General features: G+C 37.7%; 1 protein-coding gene across 1 annotated transcript in view; it reads right to left on the reverse strand.

The window, feature by feature from the left end:
• LOC149175916 (light-inducible protein CPRF2-like) overlaps nt 1-18,805 on the reverse strand; it is a 240,119-nt gene extending 221,314 nt beyond the window's left edge. The window contains exon 1 of the mRNA XM_089419794.1: nt 18,266-18,805. Within this exon, the coding sequence (XP_089275920.1) occupies nt 18,266-18,640 (375 nt within the window). The 5' untranslated portion in view covers nt 18,641-18,805. The remainder of the gene's footprint in view (nt 1-18,265) is intronic.
• Nucleotides 18,806-22,670: the final 3,865 nt, after the last annotated feature.

Here is a 22,670-nt window from a genome sequence, read left to right on the forward strand (position 1 = left end):
AGTACTCTCGATTCCTGTTACACTGATCTCAGTCTGCGCTCTTTGTAAGCCTATCCATCAAGCCTCCCGCTGGTCAACCAAAGAATTTGACTTGAGCAGTGACCCAGGGCTGCACTCATCTCCAAAACTGTGCAGAAGTTGTCCAGCCTGCCTGCCTACACTGCCTGAAGAAATTGCGCAGACATGAGGGACAAACACCCACTGCCTGTCACTGCACTGTCCCGGGAAATTGTGCAGTTTTGCCAGGCAGTCCCCCTGCTGGCCTGCTCTCCACTCCTCCTGAAAATTGCGCTTTTTTCATTGACAGTCCACCTGCTGCCTGGCACCCCGCTCAACCCGGAAACTGCACAGTAATATCCTGCCTGACTGCCTCCCAGAACTGCGCAGTTCTGACCAGCAGACTCCCAGAGCCCGATCCTGTCCTCCTCTGGAAAACTGCGCAGTTTTCACTACTAGTGTGTCCTGCTACCTGCGCTGCCTTCCCCAGAAAAACTATGCAATTTTGCCTCCCAGTTGAGCCATATCCCGTAGATGTCACTATTGTCCTGAACTGCTCAACCGAGCCTCTCAATGACCTCTGCGCAGTTTTTCCCGGCAGTACCCCGGAGCCTCACATCCCAGCCTAACATGTGCTTTGCGCTGTTTCAGAACCTTGTCCTCTCTCCCGGTCACCTGCACCCGAAAACGAAAGACAATGCATCATGGTAGACTAGGGGATTTCTGGATTTGATGTCATCTCGTCATGAGTGATTGCAAAAATAGGTACATGGATGAGACATGGCGCGACAACGAACGAGATGAACAAGGAGCGCATGCTAGAAGACTTGCTCGTGGTTGGACGAACACATGAAGCATACCAAGTAGCAAGCAAAGGAGACACATGCACATGCATGAACCATCAAGCGAACACCAAGAACAGTGAAAACTTTGTGCACTTTGCCACGCAGAGGTGAAGCTATGGTACACCACGAGCACACTCATCACTCAGCAGCACAACAACTTGACACGAACAACACAGCCAGCATGTGCATACTAGCAGTGTCATGTCGAGTTGTGTCATGAGTCACCTCGGCCACATCACTACTTTGGGTCATACTTGTGTAATCAATGTAATGTAACATGGAAGTCCAAGAGACCCACAGATGAAGTTAAAGAGTCATGTAAGTCGAAGAGTCATGTAAGTCGAACAGTCATGAGGGAAGTCAAAGAGTCACAAGGGCCAGTTTCACCCTTGGCTATATATACCCCTCATTTGTACATGCAAAGGACTTTTCACCTTGGCTCCTCCCACATAGCCTTGAGAGTCTATAATCTTTTCTTTAAGAAGCGAGCAGTGGCTCCAATGCTCCACTACCGGGCTAGTGATGTATGGTGTACGAATGTGCCTAGGAATTTTCACTTAATTCAAAAGCTTGTCACAGGCCAGCGTGTTTTCACACATGTATTGTATTTGTTTGTAAGATTATTCTTTAGACGCTTGTAATGCATGTTGCTTTAACTTGTACTAATATAGTTGAACTATTTCGGTTGTTTTAGTGCATATGTTGTTGGAAATGTGTTGTATGAGTTTTTATCGTTGTCTCACCCGTGTGGACTACTCCATCGGACCTTAGACAAACTCATTCTTGTAAACTTGTTATAACGACCGTCACACTCATGTGGACTACTCCATTGGGTGTCATACGTGCTATCTGTTCACATTTGTGTATGTGATTGTCGCATCCATGTGGACTACTTCGCCAGAAGCTATGCAGATCATGTTGTGTGGTGTGTCTCTACCTGAGTTGGGACTACTCCCTTTCGATTTAAGACTCACTCTCACCCTCCCCCTCTGCAGTGAATGAACTTTGACATAAGTGACACTAAGCACTCACCAGGCACACAAACCTCATTGTTTGAAGACTAAGTATATCACTCTCATGTGCTGAAAAGCAAGAGCTAAGGCATATCTTTAAGATAATGGCAACTGGGCCATCATAACGGATGGGACTTCTACACCAAACAGTGTGAGGTCTAGTTGGGACTTCATACCGGGGAGATCTCCTGAATGTTGGCGGATCCAACACCGTCAACAGTTTTGTATAAACTGCAAGGGTCAGTGATTGGTGTGGTTGACCATCTCCTTCCCCAAAATGTAATGTTTCCATTACCGTCAAGCTTGCACGATGGAATACATCTCCTTATCGTAGGTGGGGTATTTACGAATTGCGTCGAAAAGTGTCTCACTGTAATAGGCCACCGAATGCCTTTGCTGGGTGAGAACTGCACCAGTAGCATAGTCAGAGGCATCTGTCTCAATTTCGAAGGGTTGTTGCAGGTCTGGCAATGTGAAAATTGGTGCAAAGAAGAGGTGGTGCTTCAGCTCAACAAACGCCTCTTGTTGGGACTCAAACAGAAAAACTTCGCTTTCGCTCCGCCCTCAGTAACTTGACTCAAAGGCCAAGTGATATGAGAGAATCCTAGGATGAAGCTCCGATCAAAATTGGCAAGGCCCAAAAATCTATGAAGCTCTATTATAGTGGTCGAGGTTGGCCAATCCAAAATGACTTGGATCTTAGCCGGATCCACATGCACGCCTTGCTCGTCAATGATGTAGCCTAGATATTGGACTTGACCCATACCAAATGTGCATTTCTCAAAGTTGGCACATAGTTTGTGCTGTTGCAAGGTTTGAAGGACCTACCGAATGTGTTGTAGGTGTTCTTCCCAACTCTTGTTGAAGATGAGGATGTCATCTAGTTATACAACCATGAACGAGTTGGTGAAGGGGCGCAACATGTCATCCATCAACCTCATAAAAGTTGTATGGGAATTTGTTAAACCGAAATGCATGACCAACCACTCGAAAAGGCCCTCCTTGGATTTGAAGGCGGTCTTCCATACATCCGTGGGCTCTATTAGAATCTAGTGATAACCAGACTTTAAATCGATCTTGCTGAAATACTTGGCCCCTTTGAGTTGGTCAAGAAGGTCATCAATGCGTGGGATTGGATGCATGTTCCTCATAGTGATTTTATTTAGTGCTCGATAATCAATGCATAGTCTCCAGGTCCCATCCTTTTTTTGTACAAGTACAATCAGGCTCCCACAAGGTGAGGAACTTGGTCAGTGTTGATTTGTGGTAGCATCGGATGTGCTCTAACCATGAAAATTGGTGGAGAGGCTAAGGCACATAAGATCTCCAAGACCCAGAAATGGTTTGGGGAAATTCCACCCGGTTAGAGAGATATTAAAATAATTAATATTTTTAATGGGGTTCCTAAGTCTAAACTTAGGAAAATTAAAATATTAATGGGTATTAATTCCTGTTACACGGGAACCCCTGTCTAAAGGTGGGAAACCCGTTCCATTGGTTCCTGCACTCTCGAAAGCTTTGGAACTGTATGGGAACATTCCCTTTTCAGTGGGAGCTGCAATGGGAGATTGGGAAAGTTCCGGGAGCTTTGAACACTGTTCTTTTTGGAGTTCTGGAGTTCCCTGGGGTTGGGGAATACAAAGCCTGACAAATATGTTGAACTGCCCACAAAACATGAGCCTTTGTTGAAACCTCCCCAGGAAGAAAGGCCAAAGACATCCTTAACACCGATATCCTTAATTGAGAAACTGGAGCAATCTCTTGATGAGTTAAGGAAGCATGTTGCACCTCAATGTAAGGGCGATATCTGGGATGTCATGCCGATGAGTATTTATTTTGTTGTTTATGTATATATATCACAGAAGATTGTGTGCATATTGTATGTGGCAGTCAATGCTTAACCATTAGAGTTGCTTTACTTTTTCTCTTAAGAATAACTAGAGAAACATAGGTAAAATTGTTCCTTTGTATTTTTAAGGCAGATTGTTTCAAAGACTGGTCATGTGTCAGAGAACTGATAATGAACTTGACATTTTAATATTTTATATATATAAAAGGGAGAGACTCAGGGAGAGGGACACCAGAGAATATATTTATATATAAGAGAGATTATATATTTAAATTGATTTTAATATTTGAATATTTTGATTTAATATTGTTTTTTTTTTGGTAGGTAGGCACCCATGGGGGATTTGAACCAATGACTTATCACAAGGAGTGCCTTAACAGTGCAACCATTCACCATCAATCCAAAGCCCTGTGGGCTTGATTTAATATTAATTTTGATTATTATATAAATTATATAATTAAAAATATATTTTTAATTTTTTTATTATATAATATTACCGCTCCTGATTAGTCGTTTCCTGTAAATTTTGGGGAAACCTCTAGCCATTCCTAACACCGTACCCAAATTCCCAACGTTCCTGATTAGTTCGATTTTCTAGAGCGGGGCTTGCTGAAAAAATTCAAGCTAGTGATCTGTTGCAATGAGGGGCAGTGAATACATAGCAGAGAGGTAGGGATAGTACCAGAGGGTTAGCGCAGAGACCGAAGAGGCTGACGTAGAGGCAACTAGAGCTACGCAGAGGCAACAGGAGCCATGCATAGGTAGTTGGGGACTGCACAGAGGCTGAGGGGCCTGTGTGAGTGACGCAGAGGGCCAGAGAGTTGACGCAGAGGGTTCAGGAGCTACGTTGAGGCTAGCAGGGCTGACGCAAAGCCTAGCAGAAGCGCCGGAAGGATTTTCGTGGGGCAAACTACAGCTGAGAGGCTGAATATCTGTCTCCGAGAAAAGGTATTACTTCCGTGTAAAAATCTCAATTGGGTGAGCCATTTCCGGCACCCTAGTTGTACTCAGATGTTGCTTAATAATAAAACCCTCAGAACTGCTGCACCGGTTTTCCCGCATTGGGTTTTTCCGGTGACGATTGTCCAAAAATAACGGTGTCCATTGTGTGTTTGTCTCAGTATTTCAGTTGATGATATGTATATGAGTTATGGCTGAATTTGTGTTTATTTTTGATATTTATATTTATAAATAACTTGTTAATGGAATAAACAAGTAGGAGAAATAAAGTAGATAATGCAATAGGGATTTCTAACATGTCAGACTTACAAATTTCAACATGGTATCAGAGCGTTGTAGATCACAGGAGGACTGAATGCATCAGCGATATCGGAAATTTGCAGCAGTAGCAGTTGTCCCAAGAGACAGAGCTGCTCCTAAGCAGAAGGCAGCAGACGAGTGACGAAGAGGGTCTGCGCCATCATTTCCAGCCAAAGAAAGGGCCAGCGCAGAGGCAAATAAAGGCAGAAGAGGTTCACGAAGAGCCACGTCATCCTACTCAGCCAGTTAGGCTTGACGCAGTTGGCCAGAGGAGTGATTCAGCGTTTGCCATGATTGCACAGAGCTAGAAGCCTCAGTTTCGTCAGTTGTCGGGGCCTAGGGAGCTGTGGGAAGATTGTGGATTGGGAAGCTGGTGGGGTGTGGTTTCTGTCGAAGCATAACAGTACCTGACGGGATAGAACCAAGATAGAGGGAGTCGCTACCTTGACGAATTTCTAGCCAAGAAATCCAGATCTGAGTTGCAGTTACAAGAAGGATTGGAGAGGAGCGGTTCGACATTTGGCGGGAAGATTTCCAGCAGGGAAATCATGACTTAGAGGGAAATTTCCAGGAGGGGAGTCGGAACTCAGAGGGAGTCCAGAAGAGAAGTGGATATGGTAGTAAACGGATTGAGGGATCAGGGCAGCTTGGATGGGGCTTCCAACTTTGTCATCTGGAAGGCTAGGATCCTAGCAGTACTGGATAGACATCACATCAAGGGCTTCGCCTTGAGAACTGTGGCTATCCCAGTCGACCCAACTAATAATGAGAAGTATGAGGATGCAATGGCGAGGGAAAAGTGCATAATCCTTGACGGGGTCAAGGATCATGTCGTACCACATATTGCTGAAAAGAACACAACAAAGGAGATGTGGGATACTTTGACGACATTGTATCAGGGCACTTCTGTGCAGCAGAAGATGCTATTGGAGAATCAACTACAGACGTATCAGATGTAGAAGGGGGAGAAGATAGATATATTCCTCCTCAGATTACAAGAGATTCGTGACCAACTTACTTCCATAGCGGCCACACCGGATCAGGAGTTCATGGTGATGACCGCCCTAAATGCAGTCTCTGAGGAGTGGGAGACATTTGTCTAAGGCATTTTGTGCAGAGCTACTCTTCCAGGATGGGAAGAGATGTGGGAAACTCTTCGCCAAAAAGAGATCAGAAGGTTTACCAAGGCGGGGAGTAGTGGCAAAGTAGGTCGAGTCAAGAAAGAGGAGGAGGATGCGGCTCTAGCATCTGCGGGACAACAAGGGAAGAGGAAGAAGAAGGACATCTCCAAGGTGAAGTGCTTCCATTGTGAGGAGTTGGGACATTATGCATCCTAGTGTCCCAGGAAGAAGAACAGGGGAGAGGCTTCTGACTCCAAGGCAGCTCTGGTTAAGGCGAAAAAATAAATCAAGATTGATGACGACTATGCCATGAGTGCTTGTGCACCTCTATAGAAGATGTGGGGAGACATAGAGTTGTAGTCGAGAGGACTACAAAAGAAGGGCAGGATCCTTGAGGTGCCCAAACTCTTGGATCATATCCGGCTACAGGAGCCCTTAACGATAGTAGCAGGATGACGGATGTCGGGTAGAAGAAAGATCCGATGGAGGGACAAGGCAGTGCTAAAGTGCGGAGGTCTATAGCAGCGTAGTGGGGGTTGCAACAATGTGAGAGGCACAGAGGTGTTTGCAGCAGTGCGAGAGGCACAGAGGTGTTTGCAGCAGCGCAGAGGCAGCAGAGGGAGCACAGGATAGCAGCAAAGGTAGCTTCAGCATCAGGAGGCTTCCAGACTGACAAGGATGTCAGTATTTGGGTAGATCAGTTACTTACTTCTCGATAACTGAGTTGCAGTACACCAGTTAGCAATGGTAGTGTTATGGGCAGCATGGGCAGCATATTGAGAGGGAACTGCAATACAAATGTAGCAGTGGCAGTGTCAGTGTCATGGGCAGCAGTACAGGAAGCAGTAGTGCAGTGGATGTTGGGCAGCAGGCCAAGCATCAGCACAAGTACCGGTGCGGAAGGATCAGTGTGATCTTTCAATGGTGGAGCATTACTAGAGCACATTCCTCGCTAAGAGGGAGTGTTGATTTGTGGTAGCATCGGACGTGCTCTAGCCATGAAAAATGGTGGAGAGGCTAAGGCACATAAGATCTCCAAGACCCAAAAATGGTTTGGGTAAATTCCTTCCGGTTAGAGAGATATTATAATAGTTAATATTTTTAATGGGGTTCCTAAGTCTAAACTTAGGAAAATTAAATTATTAACAGGGATTAATATAAAACTGGGTGAGAATGTTCTAAATGACATGGATCAAGCGAAATCTAATCTTAGTCGTTGATTAGAGACTTAATCTCGGCCGTTGAAGACTCAACAGGAAAAGTATAAGAGGAGGCTTAAGGGTCAGTTGGAGACACACCAAGTTGATCAGTCAGTTCGATTTTCTGGATCGGGGCTTGCTGAGAAAATTCAAGCTAGTGATCTGTTGCAGCGAGGGGCAGTGAGTACATAGCAGAGAGGCAGGGATAGTTCCAGAGGGTCAGTGCCGAGACCGAAGAGGTTGACGCAGAGGCAACTAGAGCTACGCAGAGGCAGCTAGAGCCACGCAGAGGCAGTTGGGGACTGCACAGAGGCTGAGGGGCCTACGTGGGTGATGCAGAGGGCTAGAGAGCTGATGCAAAGAGTCAGAAGGCTGATGCAGAGGGTTCAGAGCTACGTTGAGGCTAGAAGGGCTGACGCAGAGCCTAGCAGAAGCGCCGGAAGGATTTTCATAGGGCAGACTAGAGCTGAGAGGCTGAATATCTGTCTCCGAGAAGAGGTATTACTGCCGTGTAACAATCTTTGTTGGATGAACCATTTCTGGCACCTTAGTTGTACTCAGGAGCTGCTTAATAATAAAACCCTCAAAACCGTTGCACCGGTTTTCCCACATTGGGTTTTTCTGGGGACGATTTTCCAAAAATAACGATGTCCCTTGTGTGTTTGTCTCAGTATTTCAGTTGATGATCTCTATATGAGTTAAGGCTGCATTTGTGTTTATTTTCGACATTTATGTTTATAAATAACTTGTTAATGGAATAAACAAGTAGGAGAAATAAACCAGATGATGCAATAGGGATTTCTAATGTGTCAGACTTACAAATTTCAACAGTCGAATGTGCCATTTTTGCAACAACTCCTGGATCTACCGCTTGATTTCTTCATTTTCCAGAATAGAGCCGTAGTATATCAGCCCATTGGGTAGAGGTGCTCCGGGAGTCAGATCAATCAAATGCTTGACCTGACAGTGCAGAGGTACCCCTATGGGCAAGGAGAAGATGTCTATGTATTCTTCCACGACCTTATCCACCTGATTTTGTTACGTGGTTGAACCCTTCACGGTGGCCATGGATGTGGCCATGATCTTCCCCTTACTTGATAACGAATCAAAAAGAAAACAAATTTCCCAGTTTGGGAGATGATCTTACTACATTGCTTAGCAAAGATCAAAGAGATGTCAGTAAGCAAGGCTGCCTCCGGTATCCTGTATAACTTATTCCCCAAAGTAATAATAATAGTGCAAGGCTTGGACTCATACATAGCATGACGCTTCCACAAGTATGGTTGGCCCAATAACACATCGCAAACTTCAAGAGGAGAAACATCACACAATACCTCATTCGTGAAGGGTTTGATGTTGTAGGGAAGGCGGCATTGTTCGCTAACGCGGAAATCTCGTCCTTGGTAAAACCACCCGATGGTGTATAGCTGTGGGTGTGGTGTGCTCAATAAGCCCAACTGCTTCACGACCTCTGCTGAAATGAGGTTCTTTTGGCTCCCGTTGTCAACAATGAACTGCAGCGGAGAACCCTTCACCCATATCTATGAGTGGAAGAGACGCTCCCCCTCCTCTGGATCTTTAGGCTCAATCTTCTAGACCTTGGTTGTGGCACGGTGGCATGGGGGCCATGGATGTAGCCACGATCTTCCCCTTACTTTGATAATGAATCAAAAAGAAAACAAATTTCCCAACCTGGGAGATGATCTTACTACATTGCTTAGCAGAGATCAAAAAGATGGCAGTAAGCAAGGCTGCCTCCGGTATCCTGTATAATTTATTTCCCAAAGTAATAATAACAGTGTGAGGCTTGGACTCATACATAGCATGACGCTTCCACAAGTATGGTTGGCCTAATAACACATCACAAACTTCAAGAGGAGAAACATCACACAATACCTCATCTGTGAAGGGTTTGATGTTGTAGAGAAGGCGGCATTGTTCGTTAACAAGGAAATCTCGTCCTTGGTAAAGCCACCCGATGGTGTACAGTTGCAGGTGTGGTGTGGTCGGTAAGCCCAACCGCTTCACGACCTCTGCTGAAATGAGGTTCTTTTGGCTCCCGTTGTCAACAATGAACTGCAGCGGAGAACCCTTCACCCATATCTATGAGTGGAAGAGACCCTCCCCCTCCTCTGGATCTTCAGGCTCAATCTTCTAGACCTTGGTGGTGGCACGGTGGCACTAGGTTTTACGTCAATAACCTACTTCCCGTTGTCGGGTTCTGGCTCAGAATCAGAATATGCATGGAACTCTAAAGATTTCAGATCGACCACCAATGAATGTTTGGTGCGACACTCATTTGTGTTGTGAGTGAGGCTCTTGTGTAACCCACAACACTTTCTTGTGTCCTTCTTTATCTTCGTGGTGCCATTCTTTGCTTGTGGCTTTGATGGCTTGTCTTGAGTCGCTCCACCTTGGCTTTGTCCTTTGTTCTGCGATTTGAGGGCACTTTTGCCCTGCTTCTAATTTACAAATCCAAAGTCATGCTTCTTTTGTTTAAATTTTTGTTCAATCTTGGCAGCATATCAGTATGTTGCACCAAGCAAGGAGATGTCCAGGAACTCCATTTCTTCCTGAATGTATTTGTGCAAACAACTGCGGTACTTGATCACCAGATGTCGCTCAGAGTCTTTGATACCCAACTTTGTGCGTAGGGTATGAAAAATATTTGTGAACTCATGTACATCTTGGTCCTTTTGTTGCCATAGTGTGGTCCACTGTATGTATTTGTCCTCATAGCTCCCCACGGGGTAATACTGCTCCTTTATAGCACCTCAAAAAGAGTTCCAAGAGGGGGTGATTGTAAACAGAGAGGGTTCCTCGGCCCTTTTCTCACAGTAAGTTTCCCACTAGTCCTTGACATCGTGGGCAGCTTTAAGCAGTGCAAAAGGAATCTTCTCCCTATCAGAGAAACTATGGACCAAAAAATAACCTTCCAACAAATTCAACCATTTATTTACAACATTTGCATCTATTTGACCTTTGAATATAGGGATATCGAAGTTCTCTTGTACCTTGAAGGGGGCGGCGCCTCTGAAGTGACTGCTAGATGAAGATGCATCGTCGGTGGGCACCCGCCAAAGGATCTAGGCAAAGTTGTCCATCATCTCATTCCTTTCTGCTCGAGGGTTTCTTCAAGCAATAGTTTGATGGGATCTCCTGCTCCCTCATCTTTCTTTTCTTTTGCCATCAGAGGCCGTCAGTGTCGGCAAGGACAGTCTTGCAAAGGCTCAACCAGTTCAAGTCCCAACTCCTTATACCCAAACCTTGTTTGGGACATGCACAAAAAAACAGATAAAGAGCAGACTGTTTTGATACCACTGATCCAAATTTATGAAGGAATGAAATGAAATATAGATATAAATCGAAACACAAAGATATAGAGAAAACAAAACTTCAATTCATTATAATAAATTACTGAAAATTGTTTACATGTAGAATGGAAATAAACTAGCTTAGGCGATGGTAGCTTATCTCTTAGAAGAGATGTGGTGGCTACATGCCTTCTGAACTGTGTTACAATGAGGCTCAAAGGCCTATTTATTATTGAGAAACAATGGAAAACCCTAAACATCCAAAAACCTAACTCTAAGATATGAAGCGCCAAAAGTCTGTGGGGCCCATTGGGGTAAATTTGTACATCAACTTTTCGGGGTCGTAACTTTCGCATGTGATCTCCGTTTGATGCGTACGATACCTCGCTAGAAAGATCTACCAAGGACTACAACTTGCGACTACAATCCCCATCACAAACTATGGGTTTGCCCGTTTTCCAAAAAAAAAAGTCGTTTAGGGCCTCAAAACGACTCTAGAAGTTGACTCGGAAAAATTCCAAAAATAGTAAATTGTGGTATAATTAAGGAAATTAAAAAAACAATGGTGGAGGTCCAAGTGGAATAGGCGGGTGGCCACAAATATCCACTTGGATCGACTTGTGGCCAAACAAGAATGTAGTCCCCTCATAGTCTATGTACTTGGAGACCAAGGGTTGGAGCAACTTGTAACTCATTGCACTTCAAATGATAGATTATTAAACAAGAGGGGTTTGATTCGTACAATAGATCTATAAGCCTGGAGATACCTGTCAGACATCGCTAGATATAGAGTATTTACTCTTACCCTACACCTCGGGCAAGATACTTCAAATGATAGATTATTAAACAAGAGGGGTTTGATTCGTACAATAGATCTATAAGCCTGGAGATACCTGTCAGACATCGCTAGATATAGAGTATTTACTCTTACCCTACACCTCGGGCAAGATACCTGTACCAATAGATGTTCCTACTACTGGAAATTGAAATAATAATAAACGATATAATCAAAGCATATCAATAAAACATCTAGCACATACCACAGATCAATAAATGAGAGACACGTTAAATTGAACCCCAAAGACTTTATTAAGTGCAAAAAAGATCCAACAAAGCTTAGCTTAGTACATCAAAAGATTTTCAATGAGTAAATTATGATCCAATGAGGAGCTCAATAGCTTCCTTATATAGATAATGAGAGGATCAAACCCCTCCAAGTGGAAAATAACGGCTAGTTGTTTGATCCATGGCTTGATCCTCGTCAAAATAATTTGATTCGTTGATCTTCTTGAAAAAAATCAATCTCCTTAGTTGATGGAGAAAATTTCTTTGATCCCAATCAAAATTTTAATTTTATTCCTTGATTTTTAGGAGAAATTCGAATTACTCGATAAACCCCTTTTCCCTTAGTCCAAAAAATAATATTTTGGAGTTTTACCCTCAAAAGTTCTTCTTTGACTTAACCACCATGGTCCAAATGGTCAATTTCTCTTAAAATTTTGATTTTTCCCATAGATGACCCCAAAAAATTAATTCTTTTTTTACCCATTAATTTTTGATAATTTTCTACTTGGAGTGAGTTTTATTACTCTCAAATTAATTTTTTGACACAAAATTAATTAATTTTCTGGCTAATTATTATCTTTTTATTTTCGCCAGAAAAATTAATTAAAAAACTCAAAAGGAGATTAATTATTTTTTCCACCCTCAAATACTTTAGCCATAGTGTCTAAATATAAGTACCCATGCACTAATATATTTTTACAGGATATTACAATTTAATTCAACCCTTAGAAAAGGAAATACACATTAGACATAGACCCTCAAGACACTACCCAATTTTGCGACACAATATGATCTAGTATGAAAATACATAGACTCGATAAACACTATGACTCACCTAAGACCTCGTCTACAAATTCCACCCTAGCTTTAGGGTTCATCTAGGAGAAAATGTCTATAGATTATCCATGTTTATAAACACACATAATTCAAGGAGATTAAAAAACTCCTTAGGATGAAATCCTTTGACAAAAATAAGAGGTTTACTTAAGTGTTGTTACATGGCTTTATAAGTCATACTAGAATCATTTACAATAAACTTGCAGAACTTGGATTTACAATGATGAAATTGATCTAAAAAAATTTGATCCATTGCTTTATACCCTGCTTCTTAAACTATTAACAAAGTGTGTTCAACATGTATGCTTATAATTTATATATTTTTTAATTAAATAAAATCATAAAAATAAATTTTTAAATTATAAGTAAATTACAATATAATTTATATATTTTTTAATTAAATAAAATCATAAAAATAAATTTTTAAATTATAAGTAAATTATAATATAATTTATATATTTTTTAATTAAATAAAATAATATAAATATTTTTTTAAATTTATGAGTAAATTATAAATTTATTAATAATTTAAAATATCGTATATATTTTATACATAAATTATTATTATGTATATATCTTTATAATTTAATAATAAAATAATTTTTTTAATTTATAAGTAAATTAATAATTTAAAATATTATATATAATTTATAGATAAAATTATCATTCATATATATATATATATATTTATTTATTAGTAAAATTAATATATATATATATATATATATATATATATATATATATGTTATGTATATATGGTTTGAAAAAAAATTATATATAATTATAATAAAATAAAATATTATGTATATATAATGTGAAATAAAATTTAGGTTTTCTATATATGAAATAAAAAATGAACCACACTGGTTGGTTCGAAACCTATGGACAAATGAAATATCATATGATTTACGCCGAAAAATCTCTCATAAACTTAATATGGATCACAGAAGCCTCGATTCCACAATAAATAAAAAAACAGATCATCAAAAATATTTTAAAAGGAGAAAATAAGAGAGTTATTTTGAAAGTGCTTCATTATAATTTTGTGATATAATTATTTTAAAAAATAAATTAGGTATTTGTATTTTTAATTTTAATATTCCATTTTAAAGATTTAATATTTATTTGGAAGATTTAATTTTTTAAATAAATTATGTTTATTCTTTATAATATTATTTATATTATAAATAAATATAGCATCTCTAAATAAAGTATTCTAATGTTTAATTTTATTAAAATCTTTATAATATATATAACCACATAGATTATTTATTTCAAAGATTTAATTTTTTAAATAAATTAGGTTTATTCTTTATAATATTATTTATATTATAAATAAATATAGCATCTCTAAATAAAATATTCTTATGTTTAATTTTATTAAAATCTTTATAATATATATAACCATATAGATATTAAGATAACATTTTTCTTTGATATGTTTTATAGTTTATTTTTTAACTTAATTTTTATAATGTAATATGGGTAATCTATATTATATGTATTTGTATGTATGTAAAGAGATAATGGTAAGCATTAAGTTTTTATATAGTTTTTAATTAAACATGAAATTTTAGAAAATCATTATTATTTAAAAAAAATAATGTAATAAGCATATTATGATTTTTTTAGAAATTAATGATTTGTAATTTAATTAATAAAAAACAAAATTGCATAAAAGAAATTTTTATGTCAAGAAATTTCATCCCTATAATCGCTTGGTAGATTTGTAATTAACATGGATCTAGACTAGTTTTATATATATATATATATTATTTTAACTGAGTCAACATGTTAAACTAGACATGCATATATATATTATTTTAACTGAGTCAACATGTTAAACTAGACATTACTCTAATACTGGGATAGGGAGAGTGCCTCTCAGTGCAACAAATTGGGAGAGTGCCTTTGAGTGCAACAAATTGAGTTTAGCCAATTTATTATTTTTATTGTTACTTTTAATAATAAAAATAATAAATTAGCCCCAGAGGTACAACTTGTTGGCCAACGAATGCACTGGGTCAACGTTTTGAACCATTGTGGATCATCCTCACGGCAAAGATGAAAATCAAGGTTTTGAACCTTCTATTGTGGTTCATCCTCAGGGCAAAGATGAAAAACACGATCTATCATTAGGTATAAATAGCAGAGATGCCTCAAGTCCCAAAAACAGACGATGGAAATTTAGTTAATAAATTAAATAATTTCAGTTTTAAGATGAACATGAACGTATAGTTACGTCAAAATAATATTCAAAGAAGTTAATTAGTTAAAAAATTATAAAATATAAATTGAATAAAATAAATAATAGTACTAATATTAAAGACCAAGGAAAAACATCTAATGTTTAAGAGAAGGTAAAAAACATAAAAGAAATAAGTTATAAAATTAATAGTTAAGTAATAAATTACTAATTTATATATTACTAAGGTGTAAATAATTAAAAATGAATAATAAGATATTAATATAATTAAAGGCGTTTCTGTTGCTGTGTGGGTCATAGGTTCAAACCTCGTCTTACTCATGCATTGTGTTTGGGGGCATTCAGTTGCACATGGAGATTATAGTGGCAACCGTTCGGGATCGACCCTATGTCACGCGGGTACGAGAGTCCACCGCGTTACTATTTCACCAGTCAAAAAAATAAAAAATAATAATAATAAATTGGCTAAACTCAATTTGTTGGGCCCAATGGCACTCTCCTCATCCTTATAGAGAGGTGTTGTAATGTCTTGTTGCCCTGAGAGGCGCTCTCTAGCCCAGTAAACCCAGTATGGTAGAGATGTTGTAGTGTAATGTTTAACATTTTGACTAAGTCAAATTACATAAAAATAAATAATTACATAAAAATTAAATTCAATAAAAAGATTAATGTAATGTTGTAAACATTTACATCGCTGAAAATAAAATAAAAATAACAAAATAAAAACAATCCTAAAAAATGAAATAATAATAAAAATAAAAATGAATCATGGTATTGACAAATAAAATAAAAACAACCCTAAAAAATGAAATAATATTGACCCATAGTATTAATGTGGAATATAGGTTATTTAAAGGAAGCAAATAAACTAGCTTAGATCCATCTTAATTAATGTAATTTAATGTAAACCTTTACATCGCTCAAAATAAAATAAAAATAACAAAATAAAAACAACCCTAAAAAGTGAAATAAAAATAAAAATGAACCATGGTATTGACCCATGTTATTATGTGGAATATAGGCTATTTAAAGAAGACAAATAAACTAGCTTAGATCCATCCTAACTTTGGATCTACGAAGAGCTAAGAGGAATTAAATCTCTTGAAATGCAAACCTCTTTTAAAGTGAAAAGTGATTTGATCCCTCTCAGCCCTTGGTAGATCCGCAGTTAACGTGGATCTAGGTTGATTTTAATCCAACCAACATTATGTTTTATTAAGCCAATACGCAAATGTTAAACAAGACATTACAAATTCTCTTCCGTATTGGGATTTAGTGTGTCTCTCCACCCAACAAATTGAGGTTAGCCAATTTATTATTTTTATTAATACTTTATTACTCTTTAGTTTTTATTATATTTTTAATCAAACCAACCTTATGCTTTATTAAGCCAATACTAGTGTTTATTTTAAAATAGACTTCCAAAATTTTAACTTAATTAGCAATATTTATTAGGTGGATGGTAGGGATTTAATCTCCAAAAAGTATTCTAGAATATTCTTAGTACCATACACAAATAAAATGTTGAAATTTATGTCCAAAATTATGTGTTTTTTGCCCTTTTAATTAAATTAATTAATAAAAAAAAGTAATATGAACAAGTGTTATGGAAGTGACTTATGGTTTTTTCTACATGCAGTATTGATCATGATATTGGAACAAAGCCCGTTTACAAATTAAGAATATCCATGATAAAATAAAGATAAATCTCCATGAATAATAATCATGTTCCATGTTTTTTTAAATGTATATATATTTAACTTATATATTATTTTTTTATAATTAACAAAAAAAATTGTAAGATTGATAGAACTACATTTTCATCATGTCCAACTTCTCACCTGGGGTAGCACAAGATTTGAACCCAAGGCTTTTGGTTCAATGAGACTTCATTTCCATGTCTAACTTCTCACCCCGCTCTGGAGATAGCACAAAATTTTAACCCAAAGCTTCCAATTCAATGAAAAGGCCATTGTCAATTGAGCTATCTCAAACCTAAATAATTAATACTAATAATTTAAAATAGAAAATTAATTTAATTCATTTTTATGACTTTTTAATTTAAATATATTATAAAATAAGTGTTTTAATGAGTATAGATTGATATTTATTAATTATTTAATTTATATAATTTCACTAGTTATTATTATTAATGATTTAAATATTTATATAACATTTTACTGATTTAAATATTTATATAAAAAAATTCTAAAAGTTTAGATTAATTTTATTTTTAAAGCCGCACTGTCTCACGCTCTCCCATACTTTGACCATCTCAACGCAGTTATTTCACTCTCCTTTAGCATCCTCAATTTCAGCATGATTTCTTGCAGAAATCTCACAGAAATCTGCTGAAATTAACCTTAATTTATAGATGATAAAGATAAAATAACATCCTAAAAATATTTGTAATGCGTTTTCTCGATGTGAATCCTATGTCCCAGTCCGACCTATTATGCAGCCATCCGGATCCATTAGCCAACCGAGGCTGCGACCCTGGCCGTCCACCCTCCTCCATCAACATATCAGACTGCTGTCATCAATCGCCTTATCGGCAAAGGCAAACTCATTTCACCGTCCCCACCCTCGTCATTGTGGTGACCAGGCCCTCATGTGCCAACAGTCAATCGCTTCATTTGGTAGGTCTCCCTGCCATTGCACATCCTCAGAAGTGAAGTGATCATCATTCTCCTGCAGCTCTTCTAGAGATTCCCCATGTCTAACAAAATTCAAAACCAAACCCCATTTGTTTCCGAAAAAGGAAAAACCCCGACTCTGAAGAAAAAGAGGCGAGAAACACCACATACATTGGTCACGGCACGAGCGATATTGCCCTTCAAACCCTTCGCAGCAAGTACCTCCAGTCCTCGGTAATACTGCAAGAGGTTTCTGCAGGGATAAATCACTCTTTTGCTCTTACGTTGTCCTTGTAAACTCCCAAACCCTGCGAAATGTGTCATGGCTGACGAAACCTCAAGCATCAAGAATACTGGAAGCAATGAAAAGAAACGAACCAACAGTACAAGCATCCAATGAAAAGCATAGTACCAACAGAATAAGCACCGATGATTCTACCAACTCGTGCAATGGGCATGATACAAATGATTTGGCTCTAATTCTGAAACAACTTTTTCAGATTCAAAACCCTTGTGAATTTTCCGCCCATCCCTCTGGATGAATAGCTACGTTTGTCATCCAATTGTCTTCAATGGACATAACTCGGCGGAATTTAAATCAATACATTTTAGCACACAACATTCTCACAGCATCCTTTGCAACTTCAGGGAAAATTCTTACAATCGGAGCCATTTCGACTTAGTTTCTTGAAGCAATTTTCAAATATGTTGTTGAAATTACTAAAATCTTATGCATATGTCGGTGAATTTAACCTAATATTATTGATGAGATAGATAAAAGATTCCACCAGAGCAAAATCAAACAATTACATAAAAGTTCAAGATAATTCCAAGAAGCTCTGTTAAAATAATTATTTATCCCACGGATACCAGAATTTCTCTGTGAAAATAGCGCGATAAAATGAAAATTCACTGGAACTTACCCGAGTGAAGGCGACTGCCGCGCAGGCAAGGTTAAGCCTCCGCTTGAGGAAGGCCTCGCAATCTCGAGGGTCAGTAGGAAGAAGAACCTCATCCTTGACTTCGGCAAAGAGAGGACTGAGCTCCGCAGAGACGTTGTCCATATGACCGTGAAGCAGAGGATCTTTAACACCGAGAGGCTTCTGTTCGCCTTCTCCATCTTCTGACCGAATCTCGGAACCATCAAAACTGAGAAACTTCTGGAAGGCCCATTCTGAGGCGCTACGGCTCATTCGCGCTGAAACCACGGGGCTTTCTTCTTCTTCTTCTTCGGTAATTACAGCTATGGAGTTCCCTTCGACATCCTCTGCAGGAGAGAATGAGAATTGGCGGTCCATTGTCTTCTTCTTCTTTTGCTTTGCTCTGTTCAGCTAAAGATAGAGAAGATAAAGTGCAGAAGTGCCTGCCATGGCTTTTAATATAAGGCTTCTCTCGCCAATGCTTTGGCTTTTTTGTTTTGACGACTGCGCAGTGCGCACAATCGGATTTCTGCCAACCACCTCCGTGGCATTCTCAGTCGTGCGTTTGCTTTCCGCGTCTTGTGCGAACTGCTATTTGACACGTGCCGAAAACATGCGTCTATATCATTCTCCAATTTTGTTTAGCCAGACAGACGGCGCCGCCAAAATGACGAGTCCTGCTGGCTGGTTGTATGTGTCGCGGACATTGAATCATAAAATAGTTGTATGACGTGGCCTCAACCCGCAACTACACTATACACTCGCGCACTTCGCTGACTACCCAATAGTTTTTGTCGGGAATGGCGATGGCCTTGTCGGATTTTTGAATTTGTAATTTTTGCCTTCCTCAATCATTTTTTAAAAGATGATTGGCTGGGCATTAAGATAAGTCCCTTTCCATGGTAGACTTACAGACCCAGTTCAACATACAGCTGGCAAAATAAAATAAAATAACATTGATGAGCAGATGGTTTTAAAAAAATAAAATAACATTCATGAGCAGATAGCTTCATTTTAGATATTTTGCATTTTTATAAAAGCTGATTTAAGTGGGTTTGGTTTCCGTCGCGTTATAATTCCATACATGTGGAATTATACAACTCTTGTGACTTGTCCCATGAATTTTGATGTTTCTCGTGAGTTATGTGTAAATAAAAGTGAATATCGTGTCAGCAGGTTGTTTAATTCATTTATCTTTTAGATGTGGGCAATTTTATGAATTTGTCTTTTAAACGCGGGCAATTTTATGGTTAATAAAAAAGATTATTAATTTATCTTTTAGATGTGGGCAATTTTATGAATGTCTTTTAAATGTGGGCAATTTTATGGTTAATAAAAAAATAATATAATTAGTTTGAAAATTTTGATATTAAATTATAAAATTTTGCTTTTTATAATTATTTGATTTTATCTTTGGTAATTAATTTTTATTGTATATTTTTTATTTTATGAAATTTTAAGAAAAAAATTTAAATAAAAAAAAAGGATGACTATTGTAACACAAACTTTTTTTATTTATGGGAAAAGGGATTTTCTAAATGTAGAAATTTTATTGTTTAATTTGTTGAGATGCATATTATTGTTATTAAATTTTGATATTTATGGTAAAAAGGTTTGTCCAAACCAAATTTTAAACAAAAAAGATAGCAGTTTATTAATCTAAAGAGAGAGTTGTGTGTAGTTATTGGGATTGTATCTATATTGAGAGGAAATTATTTATCTTTGGAGGTTACACTCATTCATTTATTATAAAGTCAAGATCAATGACAAATGGATGTAGTCCTTTCCATGCTTATGTTCCATGTGTCCTATGATTCAAATATGGTGAAAAAACAATGTGGAACTTATCAAAATTAGGGGTGAAGAATAACATTTGTATTATTCTTGATGCTCATGAACAATATAAGCAAATCTGTTTCAGAAGCACCCACTAGCAAAAGCTTGAGAATGAGATCAACAAGCTAGTGAGTGATTATCAAAGGGAAGCATGTTCATAGTGCAAGGTGCCTAATACAACGATGTAGCAATTGGTCTCAGTGCACCACCTCTATCTCCACCTTCCTTATATGCACCTAAGCCTATGAGCATAGCCAGGAGTATATTAGGGAGTGATCATGCTAAGTTAAAATCTTCGATGCTAGGGCCAAAATCTCTCTCATGAGAAGAGCAACCTTTATGAACGGAACTAAGACCTTGACATTGTTATGAGCCTTGATATAGTGCTTAAGAAACATTATGGTATATTTACAAAATGACCCTAAATCCACTTGAGTTTGTGATGAGTAGGGATTTTCCAATGGATCAATGGTTTTTGAACAAGTGGGAAATCTCTATAGGTTTAAAATGTTGAAGATTCACACAATCACTTTTTGTCATTGTTCTTCTTATACTCGAGAGCATTCTTAAAATATGTTGAGGCATTGTCCACATGTTGCAAAGACTACATATAACTAGGTTGTAAGGACAATGTTTTTGCATTAAAAAAAGGACTTATGTAAGGAAAAAGTGAAGATGAATATAAAGTCAATGATGCTTTTAAAATGTCAATAATATGTAATAATGTTAATTGTCATAGGTGCAATACACCGTTATGGAAATCTGTGATTTTGTATGTCGATTGCAAGTATAGTTGATCTAACATTGAGGTGGAAATGTCACATAGTTGGGGAAATCATTCCCCCGTCCAATATTGGGGTTAGCCTCAGCCTAGGCTCAACCTAGTTGGAAAAAAGAAATATATTTTGCTCTCACAAACAAATTTTTTATTTTATTTTTTGTAAAATGCTACTTAGCTTTAAATAGACATTTATTTCTTATTTTTTAATTATGATATAAAATATCACCTCTAACTCAATACCTTCTACCACATTAAGTGAAACTCAATGACTCAGAAGAAGACATATCTATTAGGAAAATTGATTTCCAAGGAAAGGGAGAAAAGAAAACTTACTACAAAATATAGAAGTCCAATCTTAAGGATATTTCAGTCAGCTGCAATAGCAAAAAAAACTCTCAATAGTTTCATTCTTTAGTCCATGAAAATGTGTCCATGAATAAAAAATTTGAGTGTGACAAAGTGCAAATATTTCCTTAAATCTATAAAAGTAATATTTCTTTATATAAACATGAGTTTCAATATACCTTAATTAGTCTAGTATTTAATTGTTTTTATTCTTCCCAAAATAAATTTGTAATTTACTTTTTATTACACCAAGATGGTAATATGTTCTTAATGTATTAATATATTGAATAATATTTCCTATATAGTAAATCATCTAGGAAGAAAAATACATTTCATAAAAATTATTAGAAGACACACACTTTTTGGAGCATTAGGTTAAATTGTTTTTGTTTTACTAATTACAACATAGCAGGGTAACTAGGATACCCTTATTAGGCATTGGTTAAGATTTTATTGTGACCCAATTGTGTGTCAAAAGTGAAATAACATACCATTTCTTCTACTAACTAGGAATTGCATATGAGAGGGAAACTTGTACTAGCTTCATTAAGGTGACCATTTCCCCTTATGCTTTCAACAAATTGTTTATTTCTTTAGATAACACATGCATACTATTGAGATTTGTAGCTTGAGAGGTACTCCAAACCCTATGCTATAGGGTTATGGAGGAATTGGCACACAAAAGTGACTTGTCAACTAAGAACTCAAGCATGTGGGTGTGAAACCTTTATGAAAAATGATGGTTTGGAACTTGGAGGTTGTAGGTCAGCCTTAAAGGAACTAGGGGCAACTTGAAGCACCGAAAAAGGCCTAACAGAAATGGAGAAATAATTTTTCAAGGATAGTATGGGTCAAGAGATCTACTAGTTTAGGTCGACCTAGTATGGAGGCACCGTTTTGGGTTGTTCATTGACACACATAAGGAGGCTATATACTAGAGATGAATTAGGCATCAAATGACACACATTTTTCGAGAATACATCACAAGGTTCTTTGATCTGGCCATAGGTGAAGAAGTATTTAAGCGAAGGAGAGAAAGGGTAGTCAGTTGGGTTTTCTCTTTAATGCTTTGTAGACCAAATTATGAGCGGGAGGCCACAAGCTAGAAGGAGAAAAGGAGGGCTTATCTGTGCATATTTTGTGACTATTTTCTCTCTATGTTTAGGCCACAAGGTTTTGAAGTAATTGCAGAGGTCTTTTGACTCCTTTTGGAGAGGGCTGAGAGGCCTAAGCGCTCCCTCACAAAAGGGAACATTTGATGGATGGAAAACACAGCTAAAAGGAGGGGAACACAAGTGTTTGGGGTGGTCTAGAGTATGTTTTAGGTTTGCTATTTTACCCTAACCAAACCTCAAGTTTGCATCGCACCCTAGAACAAAAGAACCAACAATATGTTGAAGGGGAGGTATGTGTTTCCTCTTGTTTGTGATGACTTATTGGTAGAGG

Source organism: Pinus tabuliformis, chromosome 4_1, assembly GCF_031772625.1.
Source record: "Pinus tabuliformis cultivar Carrire ecotype Pingquan chromosome 4_1, CPIR1, whole genome shotgun sequence".
NCBI lineage: Eukaryota > Viridiplantae > Streptophyta > Pinopsida > Pinales > Pinaceae > Pinus > Pinus tabuliformis.